The following is a 22,915-nucleotide window of genomic DNA, read 5'->3' as shown; positions in this document are numbered from 1 at the left end:
TCTTCTTATTTTATTATTATTATTACATGAGTTTATAATAAATTTTAAGTGACAGAAAAATAAATTGCAATCACAAATAAAATATGAAGAAACACAGTTTTATTGATAAACATTGTGATTTTAAATATGTTCCTCCATTGATTCTTCTCTCTCGAGAATTGATTAAGATTCAAGAGTTGTTAATGACGTATTTCTCGAACTAGGATAATTTGAATTTGATCTCTGTATGAATATTCTATAAATTTGCGAAATATTTGAGATGTCTCTTAAGGGAATATAATACCTTTTATATAGGCATAAATTAGGGTTTATGATAGATCGAATATCTTCCAAAAATTCTATCTGAAATCGAAAACATTTGATAGAGTCCCAACTAGAATTGAACATGTCTTACATATTCCCACAAATTTTTAGTGTCTACATCATGTTATGCTAAATATGATGCGTGATTTTATATTTACTTTTGTACATATAAAATATATACATTAATATTAGTGTAAAGATTTTTACTTTAATGCAATTTTAATATGTAATAGCATATACTTAGTTACCATTCTTATCTATCACTAATTAATGATAATTGATTTTAGTGTAAAGATTCTTACTTTACTTTTAATACATTTTTAATCGGTAATAGTATATTAGTTACCATTTTTATCTAATCACTAATTAATGATATACATATGCAATTATAAGTGACTAGACTATATAAATATTCATTTACGCTTTTTTTTTAAATAAGGAGAAGAATCGAACTCTCACCTATGACACGAAAATGTAGGCTAGTATTTGTTAAAAGAATTTGATCCATGCAAATTAACTAAATTTGAATTGTACCTTATGCTTTTGTATTAGTACAAAGAACAATACCATGATTAATGACCAGATATAATGTACCAGAAGTATCTCTATATTAAGATTTTGAGGAAGATTCATCTAAATTTACTATTCATCCATTTCAATTTACGTGACACCATTTTGATTTCAAAAGTTAAAATTTATTATAAAAATTAAAAGAAATACTAAAGTACATAAAAGAAATTTACTACAAGTCACAATAATTAATAACTCAAAATCTCTAAAACACATAGAAAAAAAAACTACAGTCAAAACAATTTATTTGACTCTCAGAATTCAAACATTGCCGCATAAATACCATATTAGATGGACACTTTTTTATTTTACACGGTGATTAAGAAATCATTAATAGATTGATCAACTTTACTATTTTGCCCTTTGTTCATATTAATTAGCCTCTTAAAAAAAATTCTTTGATTTTCAAAAGCCACGTTAATTGTAGGGTAAAATGAGAAAAATTTAACTAATTTTACCCTGTTTCAGTAAGTAATCAAATATTATGAGACGGAGAAAGTAGTATGACTAGTGTCCAAATTCAATGTACATTACAAATTCAAACAACATAAATTAAAAAAAAAAAGTATGACTAAGTGTCCAAATTCAATGTATATTAAGTCTCTGGTTTTTCTCCCTCCCAAAAATATTACAAACCTTACAAAAAAAATTGTTTGAATATCCGATGAATGAGGATTTATAACATTTACAATTTTTTTGTCCATATATAAATACTGAATTTTATACAATTTTTAGGACAAGACAAGATAAGTTGAGTCATATGTCATCACTTGTCAATTGTTATTCTTTCTAATTTCTTTGTTTTCTTTGTTCTCTTCAACTTATATAAAATCTTATAATTATTAAAACTTTAAGGAAGAGGGAACATATAGAAAGAGGGAGGTTTTTGTGTTATAATTATTTTATAATTTTTGAAGAATTTTCTTGAAGGGAAAATAATGGCCAAGATTACTAATTTAATTGGATCTGGAATTGTAGCAGCCACCAACCAGGTTTGTATTATGGCTTTTCTTAGGAATTTTTTTTATTTTATTTTTTTGGTTATGGGAATTTTTTAAATTTATTTATTAAAATCTTTGTTGAATTATGCTTTATTGGTATCATTGTATAAAGGGAATTTTATTTTATTTTGGTTCTTGAATGTGTTTCATTGTAAAGTTTGCTCCTTTTTATGCTTTTTTTAAAACTTTAAATATGATCCTCTCAAGTAGAGGCGAAGTTAGGATTTCGAGGTTATAAGTTTATTGGATTATGGGTCAAAGCTACTTGGTTCTGTTGAACGCGTAGATAAGCTTGTAGATCCGCCCCTGCCTCTGAGTATTCTTGAAGCTTAATGGATAACTTGTAGTCATTTTGGATTGAGACGTGTTTAAATGGAGCGATATGGTCATTGAGGACCAGGGTGGAGCTAGGTAGGGCCAAGGGGGTTTATCTGAACCTACTTCGGTGGAAAATTATATTGTTTATACATTGTTAAATTTTTAATTTTTTTATGTATGTATAGTATACATGTTGAACGAACCTCCTTAGTGAGAATTCTGGCTCTCCTATTGATTGAGGACTCATATAGTTGACCTCCCAACTTGGTCGGGATTGAGGCATAGTCATTATTATAGAGGGTAGATAGTCATTTTTTTTATGTTGCTCGAACTTTCCAAAATTGTTGTTGGACCCTTGTCGGATTCTATAAAAATGTGCTACTTTTGGATGATCCAACACCGATCCTGTGACATTTTTGAAGAGTTCGAGCAACATAGCTCTCCCTAGGCCTAAAGTTCAAATTCAACACAGCTCGGACTTTCCAAAATTGTTGTACTTTTGATATGGACGGACGACTGTTATGTGTTCCTCTTTGGACAATGTGGTTATGTGAATCAGGTCATTTTACAGTTTGTTTAGACACGAAGATCAAATTATCTTCGTTAATATACAGAACGATATGTCATGGATCTCCTGAGAAGCTTAAAACATCTGTAGTTTACCGTTTTGTATGTTAAACGAACAGTTTTAGGGCCTTTATCATTGTTCTTGATCAATCTATATATCTGTTTGGTATGTATGGTTCCTAATTTATCGAGTTTTACAGGTTGGTCCTCACATAAAGCATATCTCTGCTGTTAGCAATTTGCAGAAACAAATCGTTAGTGATCAAATACAGGTCAGATGGAGTAGCACTGAGACATCTTTGAAGAATGACATTTCAGCAACTGATGTTAGAGGGTGAATTTTGTTTTCCTTTCTTAACTACTTGAGTCTCTATCTTCATTTATCGTGAACGTTATACATTGATATGAGTTAATGATCAAAAACACACCTGAAGTATCACGTTTTTTCGAGTTTCCTACCTCAACATTAGTTGTTCCCTTTTCCTACCTGAAATATCACCATCGTTCAGGTAGGAACAGGGAACAGTTGATAGTTGAGGCTTGTTTCAATAATCATTCAGGTGTGTTTTTTACCCTTTACCAAGAACGCTGCAATTATATACCAACAATACACGTGCAGTCTAAAATGTATATAGCGTCTCTCAAACAAGTTAACGAATTTGTGAGTAATCAAATGTCTTGACATTTGCAGATATAAGGGGCATGATATGTTGGCACCCTTCACTGCAGGATGGCAAACTACTGATTTGGAACCTTTAGTCATACAAAAATCCGAGGTTAGATTCGTATCTTTCTCTGTCTAGAGAAGTTACTGAATTCGGTGTTTAACAGATTTTATGCAATTTGTCATAGGGTTCTTATGTCTATGACGTTAACGGGAAGAAGTACCTCGATGCTCTAGCTGGTTTGTGGTGCACATCTTTAGGTACTCAGAGTCCTTGTCTGCGTTACATTTCATATATCGCTGTTTCTTCCAAATATTTAACACATAGATGTCTTGTTAAACATTATTGTAGGTGGAAATGAGCCTCGTCTTGTTGCAGCTGCTACTAAACAACTCAACGAGTTGCCCTTTTACCATTCATTTTGGAATCGTAGCACAAAACCTTCTTTGGTACGTAAAACTCATCACGAAAGATAAAAGAAATCTCCTCACTGTCCATATTTCGCTAAGTTTTACTTAGATCTCATATTGATTCTATTTTCAAACATACAGGATCTCGCGAAGGAACTCCTAGATCTGTTTACTGCAAATAAAATGGCGAAGGCTTTCTTCACAAACAGCGGATCAGAAGCCAATGACACACAGGTTGTTACACAATTAGCCTGCTAAGTAATACTGGTTTTGACTTGGCACGGAGTTTAAGAAAGTAAAAAAGACTTTTGAATCTTGTGGTTTTAAACTAAAGATATGTAATATGTACCAAAATGCTCTTTAATCTTGTGACCATGTGAAAAGTTAGAACTAAAGAGTTGTCAGAAAAGGAAAGTGATAGATATTCTTTTGGGAACGAGTAAGACAAACAAATTAAGACGAAGGGAGTAAATGTTATGGTTAGCTAACTCAAGGATATGTCTCTTTGAGGAATGATTTTTAGGGTATTAACTAACTTTTGATCCTTACGTTTCGATATGTAGGTGAAACTGGTATGGTATTACAACAATGCACTCGGGAGGCCAGACAAAAAGAAATTTATTGCTCGAACAAAATCGTAATCTTATTCCTCAACTCCCCTGCTTCTTTTGTATGTGTTGTGTTGTTTTATGTTTGTCTAACATAATCTTCATGCTTGTCGTCTTCAAACAGATACCACGGATCAACTCTCATTTCCGCCAGTCTCTCTGGGTAATATACTAATCCTTTTCGAGCAATCAATTATTCGTTTGAAGTACCTGTTATGTTAATATTTTCTGTTGCAGTCTTCCTGCCTTACATCAACAATTTGATCTACCAGCTCCGTTTGTTCTGCACACTGACTGTCCTCATTATTGGCGCTTTCATCAGCCAGGTCTTTATTATTACATACTTGTTATTTTATCTGTATCTTATATAGATCAGTCAGAGTGCAGAACATGAACTATTTTACGAAAAATGTGTATGTCAGGAGAGACGGAAGAGGAGTTCTCGACAAGATTGGCAAATAATTTGGAAAATCTCATACTCAAAGAGGGACCTGAAACAGTAACTTCTATCAACTTTGATCATGTTTTCCTGTTTCCTCTGCATTATATATAGACGATGAACTGATGTTCCGATTAATGTACTTGTTGACACTTAGATAGCTGCTTTCATTGCGGAACCAGTCATGGGGGCAGGAGGTGTCATACCTCCTCCCGCGACCTATTTTGAAAAGGTCAGTTTTCGTTGAACTTACAAAATTTTCGGATGAGGAAAGAATAACTACACTGAATTTTACATCCTACTCATTCTTAGGTCCAAGCTGTACTAAAGAAGTACGACATTCTTGTCATCGCGGATGAGGTTATATGTGGATTTGGAAGGCTCGGGACAATGTTCGGATGTGATAAGTACAACATTAAACCTGATCTTGTCTCTGTAGCAAAGGTAGAGATATTCATATAACTCTATCCAATCTACGCATATTATAACGTGTACTCAGGATTCTGAATCCGTCTCTCTTAACTACACTTTCAGGCTCTTTCCTCCGGATATATGCCAATTGGGGCTGTCCTTGTAAGCCCTGAAGTTTCCGATGTCATATATTCTCAAAGCAACAAGCTCGGTGAGTACATTGTCCATTCGATAAGACGTCAAATCCTCTGTTTCTTGGGTAACCAAGTTTGTTCCTAACTTTGTTTTCCTCAATAGGTACATTTTCCCATGGATTTACTTACTCGGGGCACCCTGTCTCGTGTGCAGTTGCCTTGGAAACACTGAAGATCTACAAGTACGCGACTTTTCTTTTATGATTTTCAACCTTTTGTAGATATGGACTGAAAGAAATATGTCAAAATAGCTATGTTGCTTGGACTCATCAAAAATATCGACATGTGAATGTCTGATCCGAGTGCATGACAACAACTTTTAGAGTCTGAGCAACATAGAAAATAGTGGTTTCACAACTAGCTAGGGGTGTTGTACTTACTATTGCTTTAAGCACTGAAAAGACTCGAATTCGTTACAGGGAAAGAAATATTGTTGAGCAAGTAAACAGAATATCACCAAAGTTCCAAGAAGGTCTGAAAGTGTTTTCTGATAGTCCCATAATCGGGGAGGTACAGTAATCATCGCGATAGAATCAGTTCAAACGTCTTAACTACGTAACGTTCATTTTATTAGCTCACTTTTCGATCTTTTTTTTCCAGATAAGAGGAACTGGTTTGCTACATGGTACAGAGTTTACAGATAACAAATCTCCTAATGATCCTTTCCCTCCTGAATGGGGTATGTTTTCGCTCTTTCATCTTATCCGAGATGAAGTTGAAACTCTAATCTCATTTTGACCTATCCTTCGTTCTTTCCATAGGTATCGGTGCATATTTTGGAGCACAGTGTGAGAAGCATGGAGTGTTGGTACGCGTTGCTGGTGATAACATAATGATGTCTCCTCCCTACATTTTTAGTCTGGAAGAAATTGATGAGGTAATTTCAATGCTAGTTCCCTCGGTTTCTTGCTCAATAACCTTAGAACTCGGTTTGTTGTGTTTATGTCACATGACATAAACACAACGACGTCATGTTTGTAACAACTATGAACATTAAACGTTCCATGAAAGTTGAAATAGTCTATCAGAAACCTCTCTATGTTCATAAGGTCAGGTAAGTCTGAGTACACACTACCCTCTCCAGACCCTATTAGTGAGAACACGGTGGGAATGTTGTTGTTCCACAAAAGCTGAAAAACGATTAAAACCGTTTTTTTCTTTTTTTGCAGTTGATAATCAAATATGGGAAAGCATTGAAGGATACTGAAAATAGAGTGGAAGAACTCAAGTCTCAAAAGAAGTAAAAGAGCTCATGGGGCAAAAAAGAGTAAAAAAAATACAAGTCAAATTGTTCTGTATATTGTTAACTAGGCTTATGAGTTGTTGGCTAAGAAAGTCATTTGACTTTCTAGTGACTCGCGTTTGATTATTCAAAGTCAAGATCTCATACTAGTTGGCTTTGTTAGACTAGTTTTATTTTGGTCATCAATCAAAATCAATTGTTCTTTACCTCTCTTCTTTTAATCATCTAAACGTGCTTGGACATCATTTGGTTGAGATTCAAAGAAAAAAGAAATATTTGAAGTTAAGTTTTTTAACTTTTTAACAAAATAAACTAGGTCAAACAATCAGTCATAATGTATGACGGTCAGGACATGCTAGATAAGTTAAGTTGAATTATGACCAATTATTTGACCTAAATCTATTTTGATCCAACCAAACTTTAAGCGTTTTGAATCAATACCCTTTTAAAATTTGACTTGTTTTGTCTAAGTCAAGTTTGATCCAATTCGCTCATATTTCATCTCTTACCAAAAAAAAAAAAAAAAACAAGCAAGGTAGTTAAAATAATAAATATCTATAAATATTAAACTTCGAACTCAATAACTCAAATGGTTAGTACAGATTTAGTGGTATCTCGAATATCCATAAAAATTAAATTCTGAATTCATCTATGATTCCAACGACAACAAATGTAATAAAAATATGAGCAACAAAAAATCACGATTTTGGTTTCTGTTTATCAGCTTTTCTTCTAGCTCTCCTTTCGCTAGAGCTAACATACTTGAATCCACCACTTTCAGATTCTTCTCCATCCTCATAATCTCTTAATGATTTCTACAATTTCCAAATAAAAAATAAAAAAATGATTGCAATTTGCAATTATTAAACACACATTTTATTTTATTTTTCATCCGGTGTGCGGTAAGTAGCAACATTGAAGTCCGACTAAATCCGAATTCGCAACGAGAAGTCCCACATTGGGGTAAATCGCTCCTTAACAACAGCGATTCCATACCAAAGGGGGCTCAAACCCGAGACCTCCTAATTAAGGATGTAGGAGTACTTACCACTCCACCACAACCCTTGTTGGTATTAAACACACATATGCACTAAGTTATAAGTAGGGGCAAAAGGGGTTCATCTGAATCTTTTTGGCTGAAAAATCACATTGTATATATTAGATATATTATCCGGAGTATTCAAAATTGTTTCCACACTCATATCGTTCAATTCTAATTTTAAATAAAAAAAGTAATTGAGCTCTTGATAAATTATTTATAAATATTAAGTTGATTTTTTTAAAAAAGCGATTAGGTCCAGCCTAACTAGTAATCAGAATGATAGCTCTACCCTTATGTCAGATCCTCCAAATATTAGTGAATTCTCCCAAAAAAAGAAAATTATTTATACATATTAAGTTGATTTTTTAACAACATTTTTATCAAAGTTATTGGCCTCGGTCGAATTATTAATCAGAATGTTAGCTCTATCTTTGTGTCAAATCCTCCAAAGATTAGTGAACTAAAAAAAACTATTTTGGAGGATTTAACATTCACATGTCGACATTTTTTGAAAAAAATCAAACAACATAATATAAAAATACGTTTTGGTAAAATTCTGGCTCCGCATTATAGAAGTTCAATAAGGAAGAAGAATTGGAATAAATTTAGCATACCTCTCTAATTTCTGAGAAGCTGACTGCATAAAATGTAACAGCAGCTGCTGCTATAATTCCAAGTATTGGAAGTCCTAATTGTTGAATCCCATCCATTATTTTTGTGTTTTTTTTGGTGTGTGTGTGTCTTTTTGTTGTTGTTTTTTTGCTTTTTAGTTTCAATTTTGAGCTTAGATTAGGTATTCTGATTTCTTGTTTCTCTTTTTGTGTGTTGGCTGACAATAAGATAAGATATTTCTGTGGATAATAAAGTAAGATAAGGACTAGTAATGGCCCAAATTTTATTTTTATTTTGTGTTTGTATTAGAGTTTCGATTAAATTTAGATCGTATATTATAAGACCTATTTGAGGATGCTACTCCCAATAAGATTTTGTTCATGTCCAGAATTTAAACCCGAATTTCTGATTAAGGATGGAACAGTCTCACCACTGTACTACAATCCATATTGGTGGTCCAAATTTCACTTGTTATATGAGAGAGAAGGGATGACAATGGGGTGGGGCAGATGCAGAGTGGGGTGGATTTAAGGCTATGCGGGGGGACTTGCGGGTATATGTGGTTTTATGTGGGTTCAAACTTAATTTTAATTGTTTACATGTTATAAGAGTGATAAAAGTTTATTATTTAGATAATTTATTTAAAGGTACTAAGATATTCAAGATAGTAAATAAAAATGGTTCAATAAAAAATAATACAATTTCTCATATGTTTTCCAGTTGACCTCTAAAAAATAAAATTATAAATCACTTATTAATACAACTTAATGAAAAAAATGAATTTATTTTTAGTATCAAACTTAACTAGAAAAAAGAAAATACTGAACAATCATGATGGACAAATTCATGCGAAGCGGCGTAGGGCGGTTTAAGGTTGTGCAAGGGGGTTTGAAGTGGGTTTTTTAAAAAATGATGTGAGGCGGGTTGCGGGTATATGTGGTTTTATGTGGGTTCAAACTTAATTTTAATTGTTTACATGTTATAAGAGTGATAAAACTTTATTTATTTAGATAATTTCTTTAAAGGTACTAAGATATTCAAGATAGTAAATGAAAATGGTTCAATAAAATAAAATACAATTTCTTACATGTTTCCGAGTTGACCTCTAAAAAATAAAATTTTAAATCACTTATTAATACAACTTAATAAAAAAATGAATTTATTTTTATGAATTTTATTTATAGTATCAAAATTAACTAGAAAAAAAATACTAAACAATTATGATGCACAGATTCATGCGATGCGGCGTAAGATGAATTGAAAATGAAAAAAATATTATGCGGAGCAAGGTGAGACGGACTAAAAATTTTATGGATTAAGTTCAATCCGTCCCCTCTGGCCCCTGCCCCGCTCCGTGCCGTCCAATTGACAGCCCTATGAGAGAATGCTCCCATCCCTATCTATCTATTTGTCTGTGGTGAAAATAGAACTTTTTATCAAAGATGTACAAAATTAGTATATGCTTAAAGTTCAATCATATATGTCAAATTCATACTATTACTATTAAATTAGGTTCGGTAAGCCAAATTTTTTACACGTATATCTATAAGTCAGAAATCAAAAGTAGGTCTCTCTTTACTTTTTATTTTTTAATTTAAAAGTCATTTTAGTTTAACTTTTTATTTTTGACTTAAAAATTACTTTTTTTAAGCCAATCCAAACGGGTCATACTTTGACCAAAAAAATTCAAAGTCAAAAAGAATCTAGTCTCTTTATAATGGTGTCGTTTGTTTGATTATTTTTTTTAATTGCTACTTCGGATGATTGTTATACATCTAATAGCATTTGATGTTATATCTTATTTGATTGTTAAAAACAAAATTACACAAAAAGACATTTTTTTTCTCAAATTTTTTATGTTATAAAAAGAAAAGAACATATTTTAAAATAAAATTTTCAAAAAATATTCACATTGTATTAATTACAATTTATGACGTCAATAAATTATTAATAAATTCATGACTAGTTATATTGTACGTACGTAGAATTAAACCAAAGAACTTACGTATTTCAAAACTAATTATGATTGCAAATTAAAAATTAATTGTAAGTTTATGACATCAGATTGTAATTTGTAGCTAGTGTTTTAAATATGAAAATAAATGACAAAATTAATAGTGGAAAATTAATTCAGTAAACTTAAAATCTTGACTTCGCTTTTTGTAACAATTGTCTACTCGTCATGTGGTCCTCCTCCACTCTCCATGCCAAGGAAAAAGTGAATAATAGACAAAGCAATTTTTCTAAAAAATGCCATTAAATAAATTTTTGTGATACAATTACAATTTTAATTGGATTTTTAATATTAATTATGGTGATAAAAAATATAGACTAATAATTCAATAATTGGAAAAGAGTTGGTATAATTTAGTTATGAATGATTGATCGAGAGAATTCCACAAGTGGGGGCTTCAACTCTATTTAATTATGATGAAATTTATAATGATTCATATACTTGATTAAAAAGTACAATAATTTTATTATTATTCAATTGTTGATTGGTCACCTATCATGTTCATGATTATTTCTTTCAAAATATAAAAAACTTTTTTTTTTCACTTTTTATATATTCATTTGAAAACGTTGCGTTTCTCAGAAAAAAAAAAAGGAAGGAAGAATAGATAACGAGTAGTATTTTTTGGTTGAAATTTCAACTATATATGAATAAGTATAGTTGTGGCAGGGTACGGTAGATACCTAATTATCGTATCGAATTAAAAAAAAAATGATATCATGATTTTTGGATTATGGTATTTGAGTGATATATAGTATATATCCTGGAAAAAAAATTGGTATCAATTGATACGATATTCGACATTTATATATAAAATATCAAAATATTGAATATGTATCAAAGTGTATAGTTACATAAATAGTTCATATATAATATGATAAAACTAACAAATATACGATCTAATATTAATACAAAATTAAATATTTAGATGTTGGAACTTTAACTACTTTTATCTTATTGAATGTCTTTTGTGTTATTTAATAACAAAGGGAGTTACTTTTACTTTTTAAAATATACATTTCTACATATGTGTAAGGTGTTAATATTATATCATTGAGACATTTTTAAAAATTTGAAGTCACAATTCTCTATCATATAAGTATATATAAATCGAAGTTGAACAAACTATACCACTTTATCATATCACAAAATACAGAACCATACCGTATTAATTTGGTATGATAATGATATAATATTTCTAAAAAAATTAAAAACCCAAATTACCGAATTAAAATTTTAAATTCCGTACCATATCATACCATACCGAACCAATAGTGCATGTGCTAGAAACAAAGGAGACAATCTAATACGATCTATAAAGTGGGAATTTTTTTTCCTATAAAGTGAAAAAGAAAAGCTATCAAAGTTGTCTCTCCATATGCAAACACCAAAAACTGAATTAATTAATTAATTAATTAATCACATTACTACTAATTAATTTATCCTAAATTCACACTTTGAACATAATTACTTCTTTTGCAAAAGTAAAGTTTAGTTTAATTAGATAGTCTAATTAACGTTTCTTTCTTTTGAAGTCTAGCTAATTAAAGAAGTTAATTAATAATAATTTGTGTCACACTCAAAAAATTAGTTAGAGCCTTTTATAATTAAGCAATCCAATTAGCCTAATACTAACAAATTCTGTATTATTATCATGGCATATTCATCCATAATAAACGAAGTTTCCTATTTGTTTGATGCAAATTAAATATCAGGTATGAATTGGATTATTAGGTGTGTATAAAGTCATACATTGTTAGCTGAGAAGGACTATCTTTATCCGTTGCTTGAAGACGTATACACACAAGGAGAAGTTGGGAGCTTCGATGATCGTAAATACTGAATACTCATAGATGTGGATGGCACGAAGTGAATTAATTTTTGTATACGGGTTTCTACTATACTATATATATGTATAGTAGCTTGTGAATTTTGATAATATAGGCATGTAAAACTTAATTGGTTTGAAAAGAAATCTTGCGCACGAACGAAATTATATATTATAGTAATTGAAAGGTAAAGGAAATGATATATAAGATATATAAGTACTCGACTTTTTGAGAAAAAAAAACGTATATATTTGTTATAAAACAGACAATAGCTCATATCATAATAAAAATATCTTTGAACTGACTTAGTCCAACATGAACAACTTTTTCCCAACAAACATATATATGATGCAATTATTATGTTAGTTTCTTGAAATTTTTTAGTGTATCACAATATATCTCTTGTTTTGCCCTTAATTTGAGAGCTATATTTGGTTAAGGGTCGTCAATTTAATATATATTTTTATCAAACAATTATATTACATTATAGATACACATTATTTTACAGATATTAAATCTTGAATATTCTTATCGAAATTCTTGATTCTTTAATTACTGTGCAACGTGAACACCAATAGTCAAGAACTCCAACGTACATGTGTTGATTTAGTCATGCCCATTAGTTAGGTCATTACCAAGTCGTATAATTAAGTATCCTTCAAAATTAAAAAATAATAAACTTCTAATTAGGGTTGACTTGAATATTAATCATGTTAGAATGAGAGAATATATTGACTATGACCTAGTTCTTTTATTTCTTAACAATTAATATTCAAATTTACTAAAATAAGAGAATTATTGAACTTGTCTACGAGCTGTTACAAAGCGTCATTATTTTAGATTGAATGTATCATATAAAATTTATCTTTTTATTAATTTCTGCAAATTTAACAAGAAAAAAAAAACATATGATTTGAAACGATGAACCAATCATACTATAGTAGTAGATGTACATTGCTAACGCTACGCAAAATTTTGTATAAATATTTATTTGTATGTGATTGATTCAGTGTAAACATTCGACGAATTTATTTTTCTGCCCAAAATTTTGTGTGCTGCCCAAATTAAAATGTTTTATTCTGCCGACATAGAGCTTTAGCAATATAATAATGATGTGGACTCAAATTCAAGAAACAAAGTAAACACGTGGTTAATTTATGCATTTAAGTGAGGCGATATTTTCGCAGTCACAAAATAAGTGATGATTGAATAGGTATGAAATAAAAAAAATTATTATAATTTCTTTGTTTTGGGGGCCACTTCACGCAGCTTTTGAAAGGTAAGAATGACTTTCTGAAATTCTTTCTAATCTTTTCTATCTATCTTTAAAAGAACGTACGTAACATGCGTTAGATATTTTTATAATTATAAATTATTTCAATGAGTATATAATTTAAAAAGTTTAAGATTAAATAAGTTTGCAAAATTGCTCAATTTCAAAGAGTATTCAAGCGGAAAATTGATTCATTTTCTTGTGTTTTGAAACAATCGTATGAAAGAAGGATATTTTTGAGCTATTTGAATAGTTGAAGGGCATCTTTTAGCTTGTTAACTTACAATGGCGAGGAACTTTTTAGCAAAAGACGTAAAGAAGGATAAAAATTGACTTATTTTAAATAATTTAAGGATATTTTTTACTCTTTTTCTTCTGTATATTTATAAAGTGAAACAAAAAGCTTGCAGAGATTATTTATTTCTATGAAGATAAGTGTGTGTTGAATCCTTTACAAATAGTATACCTTTAAAAGATCCAATATAAATATGATAATATTTTTGAAGAGTCTAATATCGACTTAAATTTATCTATCTATCTATATAGCCACAACATTCGCATGTTCCTAAAATAATATAAAATAAATGTGCTCTTTGAACTTTTATGTGGCTTGGCAGCAAGTGGCATGCAGAAATCACCCATGAAAAAAAAAAGAAGCTCTTTTGAGCTTTGATTTCTTTTGATTTAAATTATGTGGTCCAAAGTACACTAGTGTTATTTTTTATTTCATTTTTAGTTTTATTTTGTTGGGGGATGAGTAAAGGTGTGAATGAGAAAATAAAATGAAGGAAAATGAAATATTAGAAATGTTTTAAAATAAAATAAAATGAATTTTGTACCTCGTTAGATACAAAAAGGAAGATTATTGTGTTTATGTATATCTATTTTTTTTCTAGCTTTTAAAGAGTTGAGAAAAGAGCAGGTGTCATGTTATGTAATTTTTCTCTCCTTGCTTATATGTTGTTTTCAAAGGGAAAGTAAATATCATGTAATTTGCTTTGTTAGTTAAGTTTGATAAAATTCTGTAATTTGTATTACCACAATTTTGGAATATTTCTTCCATTCGATTTTGAGAGGAATTAATTCAATAATTGTAACAACAGTAAGTGGATTAATTTTTTTAAGAACATACAAGAAAATTATGGGCTCAAAGTGTTTTTTTCCTATATTTCTAATTTATTGCTTTGAACATAGTTTTGATAACAATTTTGATGCATATTTATTCGATTTCTAGGTTGATAAAGTGTAATAGATATTGGATAGAATAATTAATATGCGCAAGTTGATCAAAATATTATTATTTTTAATCAAAACACTATTATTATTGAAAAGGAAGAGAAAAGAGAAAATAAAAACTTTAATCTCCTTTTGATATAGGTATATAAATTAGATGGCCAAATATTCACGTTTTTTTTTCTTTTTTGATACAAAAGGAACTGTACTTTTGACGGACCAGCCCTTTTTTTTATTTTCCATTCGGTGTTCGGAGTCCACATTGAAGCTCCGACTAAATTTGGATTGCGCTTTGCAGGGCCCATTAGGGGGTGACGCTCCCAACATGATTTTCTCCATACCCAGGGCTCGAACCCGAGACCTCTAATTAATGGTGAAACACTCCCACCAATGCACCACAACTCATGTTGGTACTAGCCCTTTTTTATTCGTTGCTTTGATAGAAGTATGTTATACTCAATAGATTGGAGCTTTTTATGCACCAACCAAGCTATAGTTTGGCTATTTTTTTTATTAAAAAAATTGGCGCATTTTCATCAGAAGTATTTTTGGAGAATAATAATTTATATTTACTTAATTAATTTGAAAAATATTTTTATTAATATTAATCATTACAATTTATATTTGATCAAACTTTCAAAAATGCTTCTGGACAAAAAAAAAAATCTTTTCAAAATCGGAAAATAACTTTTGCGACTATTCATAAAAAAAAAAATTAATCAAACGTACACCTCAAATAAAATAAACACTTTTTACTTATGAGAAATTTGGCCAAACATGTCATTATTAGTTAATACTCCTACTGTTCCTAATTACTTGTCCACTTTTGAATTGACACACCTATTAAGAAAACAATGATTGACATAGTGAGTTTACCATTTTACCCCTATTAATTATGAAATGAATGAATTAAAAACTTAAAAGAGTTTCAAAAAGTTTTACATTTTTCAAAGTAATTAATTGATGATATAATAGGTAAAAAAAATTTGTTCTTTCTTGATTTGTCAAAATAGACAAGTAATCATAGATAACTAAAAAAAGAAAAATAGACAAGTAATTAGGGAACGGAAAGGGAGTATCATTAATTACCTTTTAGTGCCATTGTACCTAATACTAACCTTTTTCTATAATTAATCAAGAATTAATTAATTCTCCAATGTTTGTTTAAGCTTTAATTTCCTTTTTTGTAAGCAAGTTGCCACGTGCAAAGAGAAATCCAATTGTGTAAGCCACTTGCAAAAGTAAGTAATCCGAAGTGATGGAGTCAAAAATATATTTAGAATATTATAATTAGAGACGGAGTTAATATTTTACTTGCGAATTCTGCAAAAATAGAAATATATTCAAGATATAAAACTCATGAATATAAGCAAAATGTATGGAATTCCTCTGAACACGTAAGCTAACCTTTGGATCCATCCCTATGCAAAACACAATAGTTTTAGTCAGTGGCGAATCTAAAGGTAAAAAATAGGGCATCGGAATTTATGGTCTCTTCGTAAAACTAGATATTTTATGTACATATTTTTTAAAATTTGTATATTATTATATTCTGACACTCGTACTATAAAAAGTCTATCTGATTCACATGGTTAAATATTGAGCTTTTGACCTTGAGGATTAAGAATCAATTCTCACTGAATACATTTTTCTTGGTGCATTCATATTCGGATCAATTCCCACTTAATACATTTTTCTGGATGCACCCATATTTGAAAAATCCTAGATTCGCCTCTGATTTTAGTGCATATTTTGTATTTATATTAAAAAATCAATTAGTATATACAAATTATTTACCAAGAATCAAATAACTTTCTTTTTCTATATTTAAAACTCATAAACTTCAAAAAAAAGAAAAAAAGTTGCGTCGCCAAGTAAAATCCAACAATTTTTATATAGCTAAAAGATATTATCCTAAACAATTTGCACGATATAATTTTTCGATAAAGATATTACTTCAACTCCCTCCCTCCAACCCTACTCTACCTCTTAGTCTAGACCCCCACCCCCACCAAATTTAAAACACACACACCACAAATAACTACTATATATTATGACTTGCATAGTGAGTCCCTTTAAGAGTTATAAACAAAAAAAACTTAGAGAGAAAAAAAAAACCATGAAATGCAAAAAAAAGTCCAAAGTATTTCTAGTTCCATATCCAGCACAAGGTCATGTAACACCAATGCTTAAATTAGCTTCATTGCTAGTTAATCATGGCATTAATCCAATAGTTATAATTCCAAATTTCATAAAAATTGACTCTAAAGATGTGAATATTTCCATCATGTCTATTTCAGATGGACTAGATCAAGATGGACTAACAACGTCTTCAGGTCGCGATTTCTTCGCGATAGAAAAGTCTATGGAAAATTACATGCCATGTCAACTCGAAACGATAATTCGAGATCAAGAAGATGGAATTGTGTGTTTAATTGTTGATTTGCTTGCTTCATGGGCTATTGAAATTGCTAATAAGTGTGGTGTTCATGTTGCTGGATTTTGGCCAGCCATGTTAGCTACTTATAAATTGATTAATTCAATTCCAGAAATGTTACATGATGGAATCATCTCTGAAACAGGTAATATTCATACTCTTTTTTTTCGAGTTTTATTTCACGCGATGTCTGATATTCAATCACTTTAGCGTTCTCACGTATTAATTAGGAATTGTGTCATGTAAAGCCTATTAAAAGAAGAAGCGCTTCTTGCTAGGATTTTATCAACTCGAGACCTATATGTTAACATAAAGGGACTTTATTCTTCCCATCACAAACCCCCAATGATCTTTGTAGACATAGTTTTTTTCTTTTATTGTTTTTTTTACTCGACGGCTGATATATCCCTGCTTTAGAGCATCGACTAATTAATATTAATCATTATGTACGTAAGACCCAAGAAAGGAAAAGTGCTCCTTGTCGGGATTTTTTTTCATGTTCAAGACTTAAACTCGAGGCATCTAGTAAAACATAAAAGGATCATTTTCATCCTATCACAATCAATAGTTTTTTCAGATATACTTATTTCTTTCATTGATCCTTCTTTATTTTTCTTTCAATTTCTTGATCATTGTAATTTTTTTTTAAAACACAATCAGATTATTTAATAATAATTAATATACTATACTGTATATTATGACTTGCATAGGTTTATAAAGTATTTTTATGAGTGGAAATTTTTGGTTCAAATTGTAAATATTTTTTGTGTATTCGTAAATGCTCGTTACATAAATAAGTTAACCATTTCAAATGTGTCTTTTTTTTTTTTTTAATTATATGCATTAACATTAGCCTCAATAAGTTATAAAACCTCAGACTTGTTCCAATTGCGATTAATGTGTATAATTAAAGGAAATGCTTCTTAATAGGCACACACTTGAGAACGTACACAATGATTTTCCCCCAAAATTTAAATTAAAAGTGTAAGAACATTTTATCATGTATTCAGATATTCATTGAAATAAATAATTGTTTGAGTGTCTAAATAAAATTTGTGATTGATGTGAATCAAGTACTATATATAAGTTAATATTTTAATTGAGTAATATACTTAGCCTTTTAATGCAAGTAACTTGTAACATAAATATCTAGTCAGATAATTCAGGAATCCAAGAAGCTGATATATACGTGTCGATTGGTTATTTGTTTAAAGCAAATAAAAAAACAATTTGATTAAGGAGCAATTAATTAAAGTAATTAAATAGTACTAATAATGATTAGGTCAAGGTCAACTTATCTCATTCTAACATGATGCCATCAGGGGCGGAGACAGCATATAATGAGGGGTTCATCCGAACCCCTCGGCGAAAAATATTACTATTTATATATAGTTAAAATTATTTTTTAGGTATGTATAATAGATGTCGAACCCCCTTCTACTAGTTCATGTGTTTACTTCTCAGATTTTAAATTCTCTTATTAAAATTTTTGGCTCTGCCACTGAATGTCATATTAAAGTCAACCATAAGAGGTTCATGATCAAATGATGTTTTTTTTAAAAAAAATATATAACTTATTTCATAAAGTTTTTATTTTAAATCTGTTTTTTGGTTGTTGTTCTTTTATTTATTCAACTTGGAAATTGGCATACATGATTAAAGGATAATTTGTTATGTTCACATGCAACCACCAATGATAACCATTATTCCATGTGTTTTATTATTCTTAATTAATTGAGAATAATTTTAAAATTATAATCAAAAGCTAAAGGATAAATTAAAAAAAAAATCCTCGAATAAACATGCAGAATTAACCTACAATCTGCTTATTTCACATTGGAACGATGTCATCAAAGGAAAAATATAAGATGATTTGTTCATAATAAGCATATGAACATACAACAAAATTAAGCAAATCCAGATGTTACGAGGACAAAATTGAACCTTTTTCATAATAAAAATTGTGTGTATGGTTTAAATTTTATAACATTCAATATGATTATAATCTATTTTAATTGAGAAATTGTATGAGTAACAATAATTGACAATGCCACAGGTTGTCCATTACACAATGATTCAATTTGCCACTCATTTGATCAACCTACAATTAGACTACAAGATTTACCATGGCTTATTGGAAATTCAAATGCAAGAATTTCAAGATTCAAGTTTTGGACAAGAACAATGGAGAGAACAAAAACCCTTAAGTGGTTATTAATAAACACTTTTCAAGATGAATGTCACAATAATAAAGACCAAAATACAACAAATTTTGATTCCAAAATACTCCCAATTGGGCCTTTGAACACTCATGTAACAATCAAGAATTCAAGTTTTTGGGAGGAAGATTTAAGTTGCATGAATTGGCTAGATAAACAAGTTGTTAATTCAGTATTGTATATTTCTTTTGGGAGTTGGGTGAGTCCAATTGGTGAAGCAAAAGTTAATAGTTTGGCATTGGCACTTGAAGCAACAAAAAGGCCTTTCATTTGGGTGTTAGGCCCATTATGGAGACAAGGTTTACAAAAGGGCTATTTGGAGAGGATTTCAAAACAAGGGAAGATTGTGTCATGGGCACCACAAATGGATGTGCTACAACATGAAGGTGTAGGGTGTTATCTGACGCACTGTGGATGGAACTCGACTATGGAAGCTATACAGTCCAAGAAACGATTGATGTGTTATCCGGTTGCGGGTGATCAGTTTGTAAATTGCGCTTATATTGTTCAGAAATGGCGAATCGGGGTCATGATTGATGGTTTTGGAGTGAAAGATTTGGAAGGAGGATTGAGAAAGGTCATGGAGGATGATGGAATGAGTGAAAGAATTGATAGGCTAAATGAGATGACAATGGGGAAAGTGGCTAGCTCTAAAGCAATGGATAACTTGACAACATTCCTTTCTAGTGTTAGGATGTGAAAATTGTATACCAAAACAATATAATATATGCTTCATATATATATGGTTGATATACATGTACAAGGTTTGAAAAAGTTTCATATCACAAGAGTCTATTGTGTACACAATGTTACCTTGTATTTTTTTGCAAGAAATTGTTTTCATAGTTTTTCGAACTCGTAACCTCTTAATCACATGACAATAACTTTACCAATTATGTTATGACTTTCCTTCATTCCATTGAGCATTGAACACACAAATAATTAATAAAACAACAAAGCTGGACAAAGTAGAAAAAAAACTCATGATGGAAGTGCCATCGGCCCTATAAATTAGTTTGCCCGACAATGCACGAATTTAAATTTAGTCAAACTCTAATATGGATATCGGAGAAACAAAAAAATAAAATAAAAAAATGAACAAAGTAAGTCAACTAGCTAACATATATTAATGTACTCCCTCATCTATGTGCATTATTTAATTTGTCCATTATTAATTAAAAACACACACAAAGTTTCCTATGATTTTTGATAATATAATTTTTTTGGTCTCACAATTAATGTATCATGTGCTTCTCATCTGACACCAAAGATTACTCTCTGATTTTGTCCGTGATGTGCGGGAGCAAGTAGCAACAGGCTAGAGTTAATTATGAAAAAATTATATTGAAATTAGTTATACATGATTTAATTATTTGAGTTATTTATTTCTTTTTTTTAATCTGCATAAAATTATATACAGATTCATGCATAACTTATATATATATATATATATATATATATTATATTAATTATGCAAGTTTTTACACAAATATCATATTAAGTTTATACATAATTGTAATCAATTATCAAATATAATATTACTTATATAAAATATAATACACATATTATATTTTTTCTAACCAACCACCAAATGACCAAAGAGAAAAAAAGTCCTAGTAATAAATTAAGAAAGCAATTGGCACAAACTTTCTGTCTTTAAGATAATAAGAAAATGTCCAAGTATAATTAATAAATTAAGAAAGCAATATTTGGCACAAACTTTTTGTCTTAAGATTATGTTGGTGTCTGACCAGCTTATCCACATACAACTGCATCAAATATTAAACATAATATATAAGTTGGGAGTCTGTGGCGGACAAGATAAGAGAAATGAGATTGAGATGATTTAGATATATATAAAGAAGGTGTGTTGATGCTCAGTGAGGAGGTGTGAAAGACTGGTTGTAAAGGACACTCAAAGGGGTAGAGATGAACCGAAAAAATATAGGAGAGAGGTGATTACACAAGATATAACACAACTTCATATTACCGAGGATATGACTTTAGATAGGAAGGAATAAATGTCGTATTAGGGTAGAAGGATAGTAATCGTAGTACTAGTCATACCCTTATAGTTCTTGTCATTTAATGTATTTTTGATTATCACAGTATTTTGATGTTTGTTAGTATTCTTTTCTTGTAGACTTTGCACTGCTTTTCTTATTAATGAGTAATGACAATGCTTTCTCTATCTTCACGAGATAATGATAAAATCTGTATATACTTTGCCCTCTCCAAATTGCACTTAATAAAATTTTATTGAGTATGTTATTATTATTATCGTAATATGTAAGGTATATAAAATTAAGATCCGTTGAATTCAGACCATAATGGACGCAAATCTCTTCCAAGTTGAATACTAAAAATGAAAGGACACAATCAATCGATCTCCACCACCAATCTCTACTAGCCCTTTTTTCAAGTTTATTATTTTAATGATTACTAAAGTATTAAAAAATGATTAATAAAGTTAATCTTTTTAATCATAAAAGTTATTTAATTTCTAAATTTTCACTCCAAAGATCACGTAGGTCGAAAAATAGCTATATATTAATTCATCATTAGTGTACTTTATTTATATTGCTTTTATAATATATACATTTGTTATTAATTTACGAAGTTAATTATCTTGCTTACATACTTGTGTTTATAATTAACTACTTGTGTTTGACATGATTAACTAGAGTTATCTTCAAGCTAAAGATTGGGAAATTAATTATCCCTTTATATCTTTTTATTTGGAATTGAAGTAACTTGAGCTTTTACAAAAATTGAAATATAATTCTTATTTTCAAATTGTTTCATAAGTATATATTTTTTAGTTTATTTACGTGTTTTATAAATATCTAAAATGCTTTTATAGGTCAAAATAAGTTTAAAAATTATAAATTAGTATTGTACGATCTAGCTATTTGAAGAATACAAAGTTACGAGTTTCACTATAAATTAGTACTGTACGATCTATTAAATATGATTTTTATTATGACTCATTTGATATGCAGGATGAGATAAATAAGAATATTTTACGATATTAGCGATCCCACCTTCTAAAAGAGATAACTAATAATCTCATTATTCTAGTATATTTCATAAGATCACCATCCTTATCCTATCAATCAAATGTGAAGTAAAATAATCATTTCACATTTCGAAATTGTTATCCTTTCATTCCACAAATCAAACACTAGTACTTGTATAATACAAAAATAATTCCCTTTCTACCCAGCAACCAAATGATTGCTAAGCCTACTTCGTAACCTAAATAATTAATAGGTTAGTAATATTTAATCTTTTAGTTATTGATAAAATTTAATTTTGATTTTTGTAATATTTGAGTAAGCACTAGAGTTCTCTCATGCTTTTGGCATCGAGAACCCCTAGTGAGAAACTTGCACGATGGACTAGTTAGAATAGAATTCCAACTCAATACTTTTTGAGTGAAATTTTAAGAAGAGTTTCTCTTGACAGAATAGTAGTATACAAAGAGGTCACTAGAGAGAACGGTCTATAACGTTCAATTGAGATGC

At 29.9% G+C, this 22,915-nt stretch overlaps 3 protein-coding genes across 3 annotated transcripts; 2 read left to right on the top strand and 1 right to left on the bottom strand.

Moving 5' to 3' along the window:
- Positions 1–1,617: 1,617 nt before the first annotated feature.
- Positions 1,618–6,847, top strand: LOC125811676 (gamma aminobutyrate transaminase 3, chloroplastic). The gene is made up of 18 exons (XM_049491201.1): positions 1,618–1,865; positions 2,960–3,093; positions 3,451–3,535; positions 3,612–3,684; positions 3,776–3,873; positions 3,976–4,068; positions 4,398–4,471; positions 4,567–4,605; positions 4,680–4,768; positions 4,865–4,941; positions 5,039–5,113; positions 5,194–5,325; positions 5,416–5,503; positions 5,590–5,668; positions 5,906–5,996; positions 6,087–6,165; positions 6,248–6,363; positions 6,656–6,847. Exons 1-18 carry the CDS (start codon positions 1,812–1,814, stop codon positions 6,728–6,730), a joined length of 1,551 nt encoding a protein of 516 aa, XP_049347158.1. The 5' UTR covers positions 1,618–1,811; the 3' UTR covers positions 6,731–6,847.
- A 444-nt stretch (positions 6,848–7,291) lies between these two features.
- On the bottom strand, positions 7,292–8,537 carry LOC125811681 (uncharacterized). Its single transcript, XM_049491209.1, has 2 exons — positions 8,386–8,537; positions 7,292–7,544 (listed from the first exon to the last, which is right to left on the bottom strand). The coding sequence occupies exons 1-2, from the start codon at positions 8,479–8,481 to the stop codon at positions 7,428–7,430; spliced, it is 213 nt and encodes a 70-aa protein (XP_049347166.1). The 5' UTR covers positions 8,482–8,537; the 3' UTR covers positions 7,292–7,427.
- Positions 8,538–16,846: 8,309 nt separating this feature from the next.
- Positions 16,847–20,102, top strand: LOC125811680 (UDP-glycosyltransferase 82A1). The gene is made up of 2 exons (XM_049491208.1): positions 16,847–17,314; positions 19,226–20,102. Exons 1-2 carry the CDS (start codon positions 16,852–16,854, stop codon positions 20,086–20,088), a joined length of 1,326 nt encoding a protein of 441 aa, XP_049347165.1. The 5' UTR covers positions 16,847–16,851; the 3' UTR covers positions 20,089–20,102.
- The last annotated feature ends 2,813 nt before the right edge of the window (positions 20,103–22,915 follow it).

The sequence above is a fragment of the Solanum verrucosum genome, unplaced genomic scaffold, assembly GCF_900185275.1.
Source record: "Solanum verrucosum unplaced genomic scaffold, falcon-dt-bn FXZP01000238.1, whole genome shotgun sequence".
Classification (NCBI taxonomy): domain Eukaryota; kingdom Viridiplantae; phylum Streptophyta; class Magnoliopsida; order Solanales; family Solanaceae; genus Solanum; species Solanum verrucosum.
The sequence above is the reverse complement of the archived record's forward strand: the minus strand, read 5'-3'. Positions and strand labels throughout refer to the sequence as shown.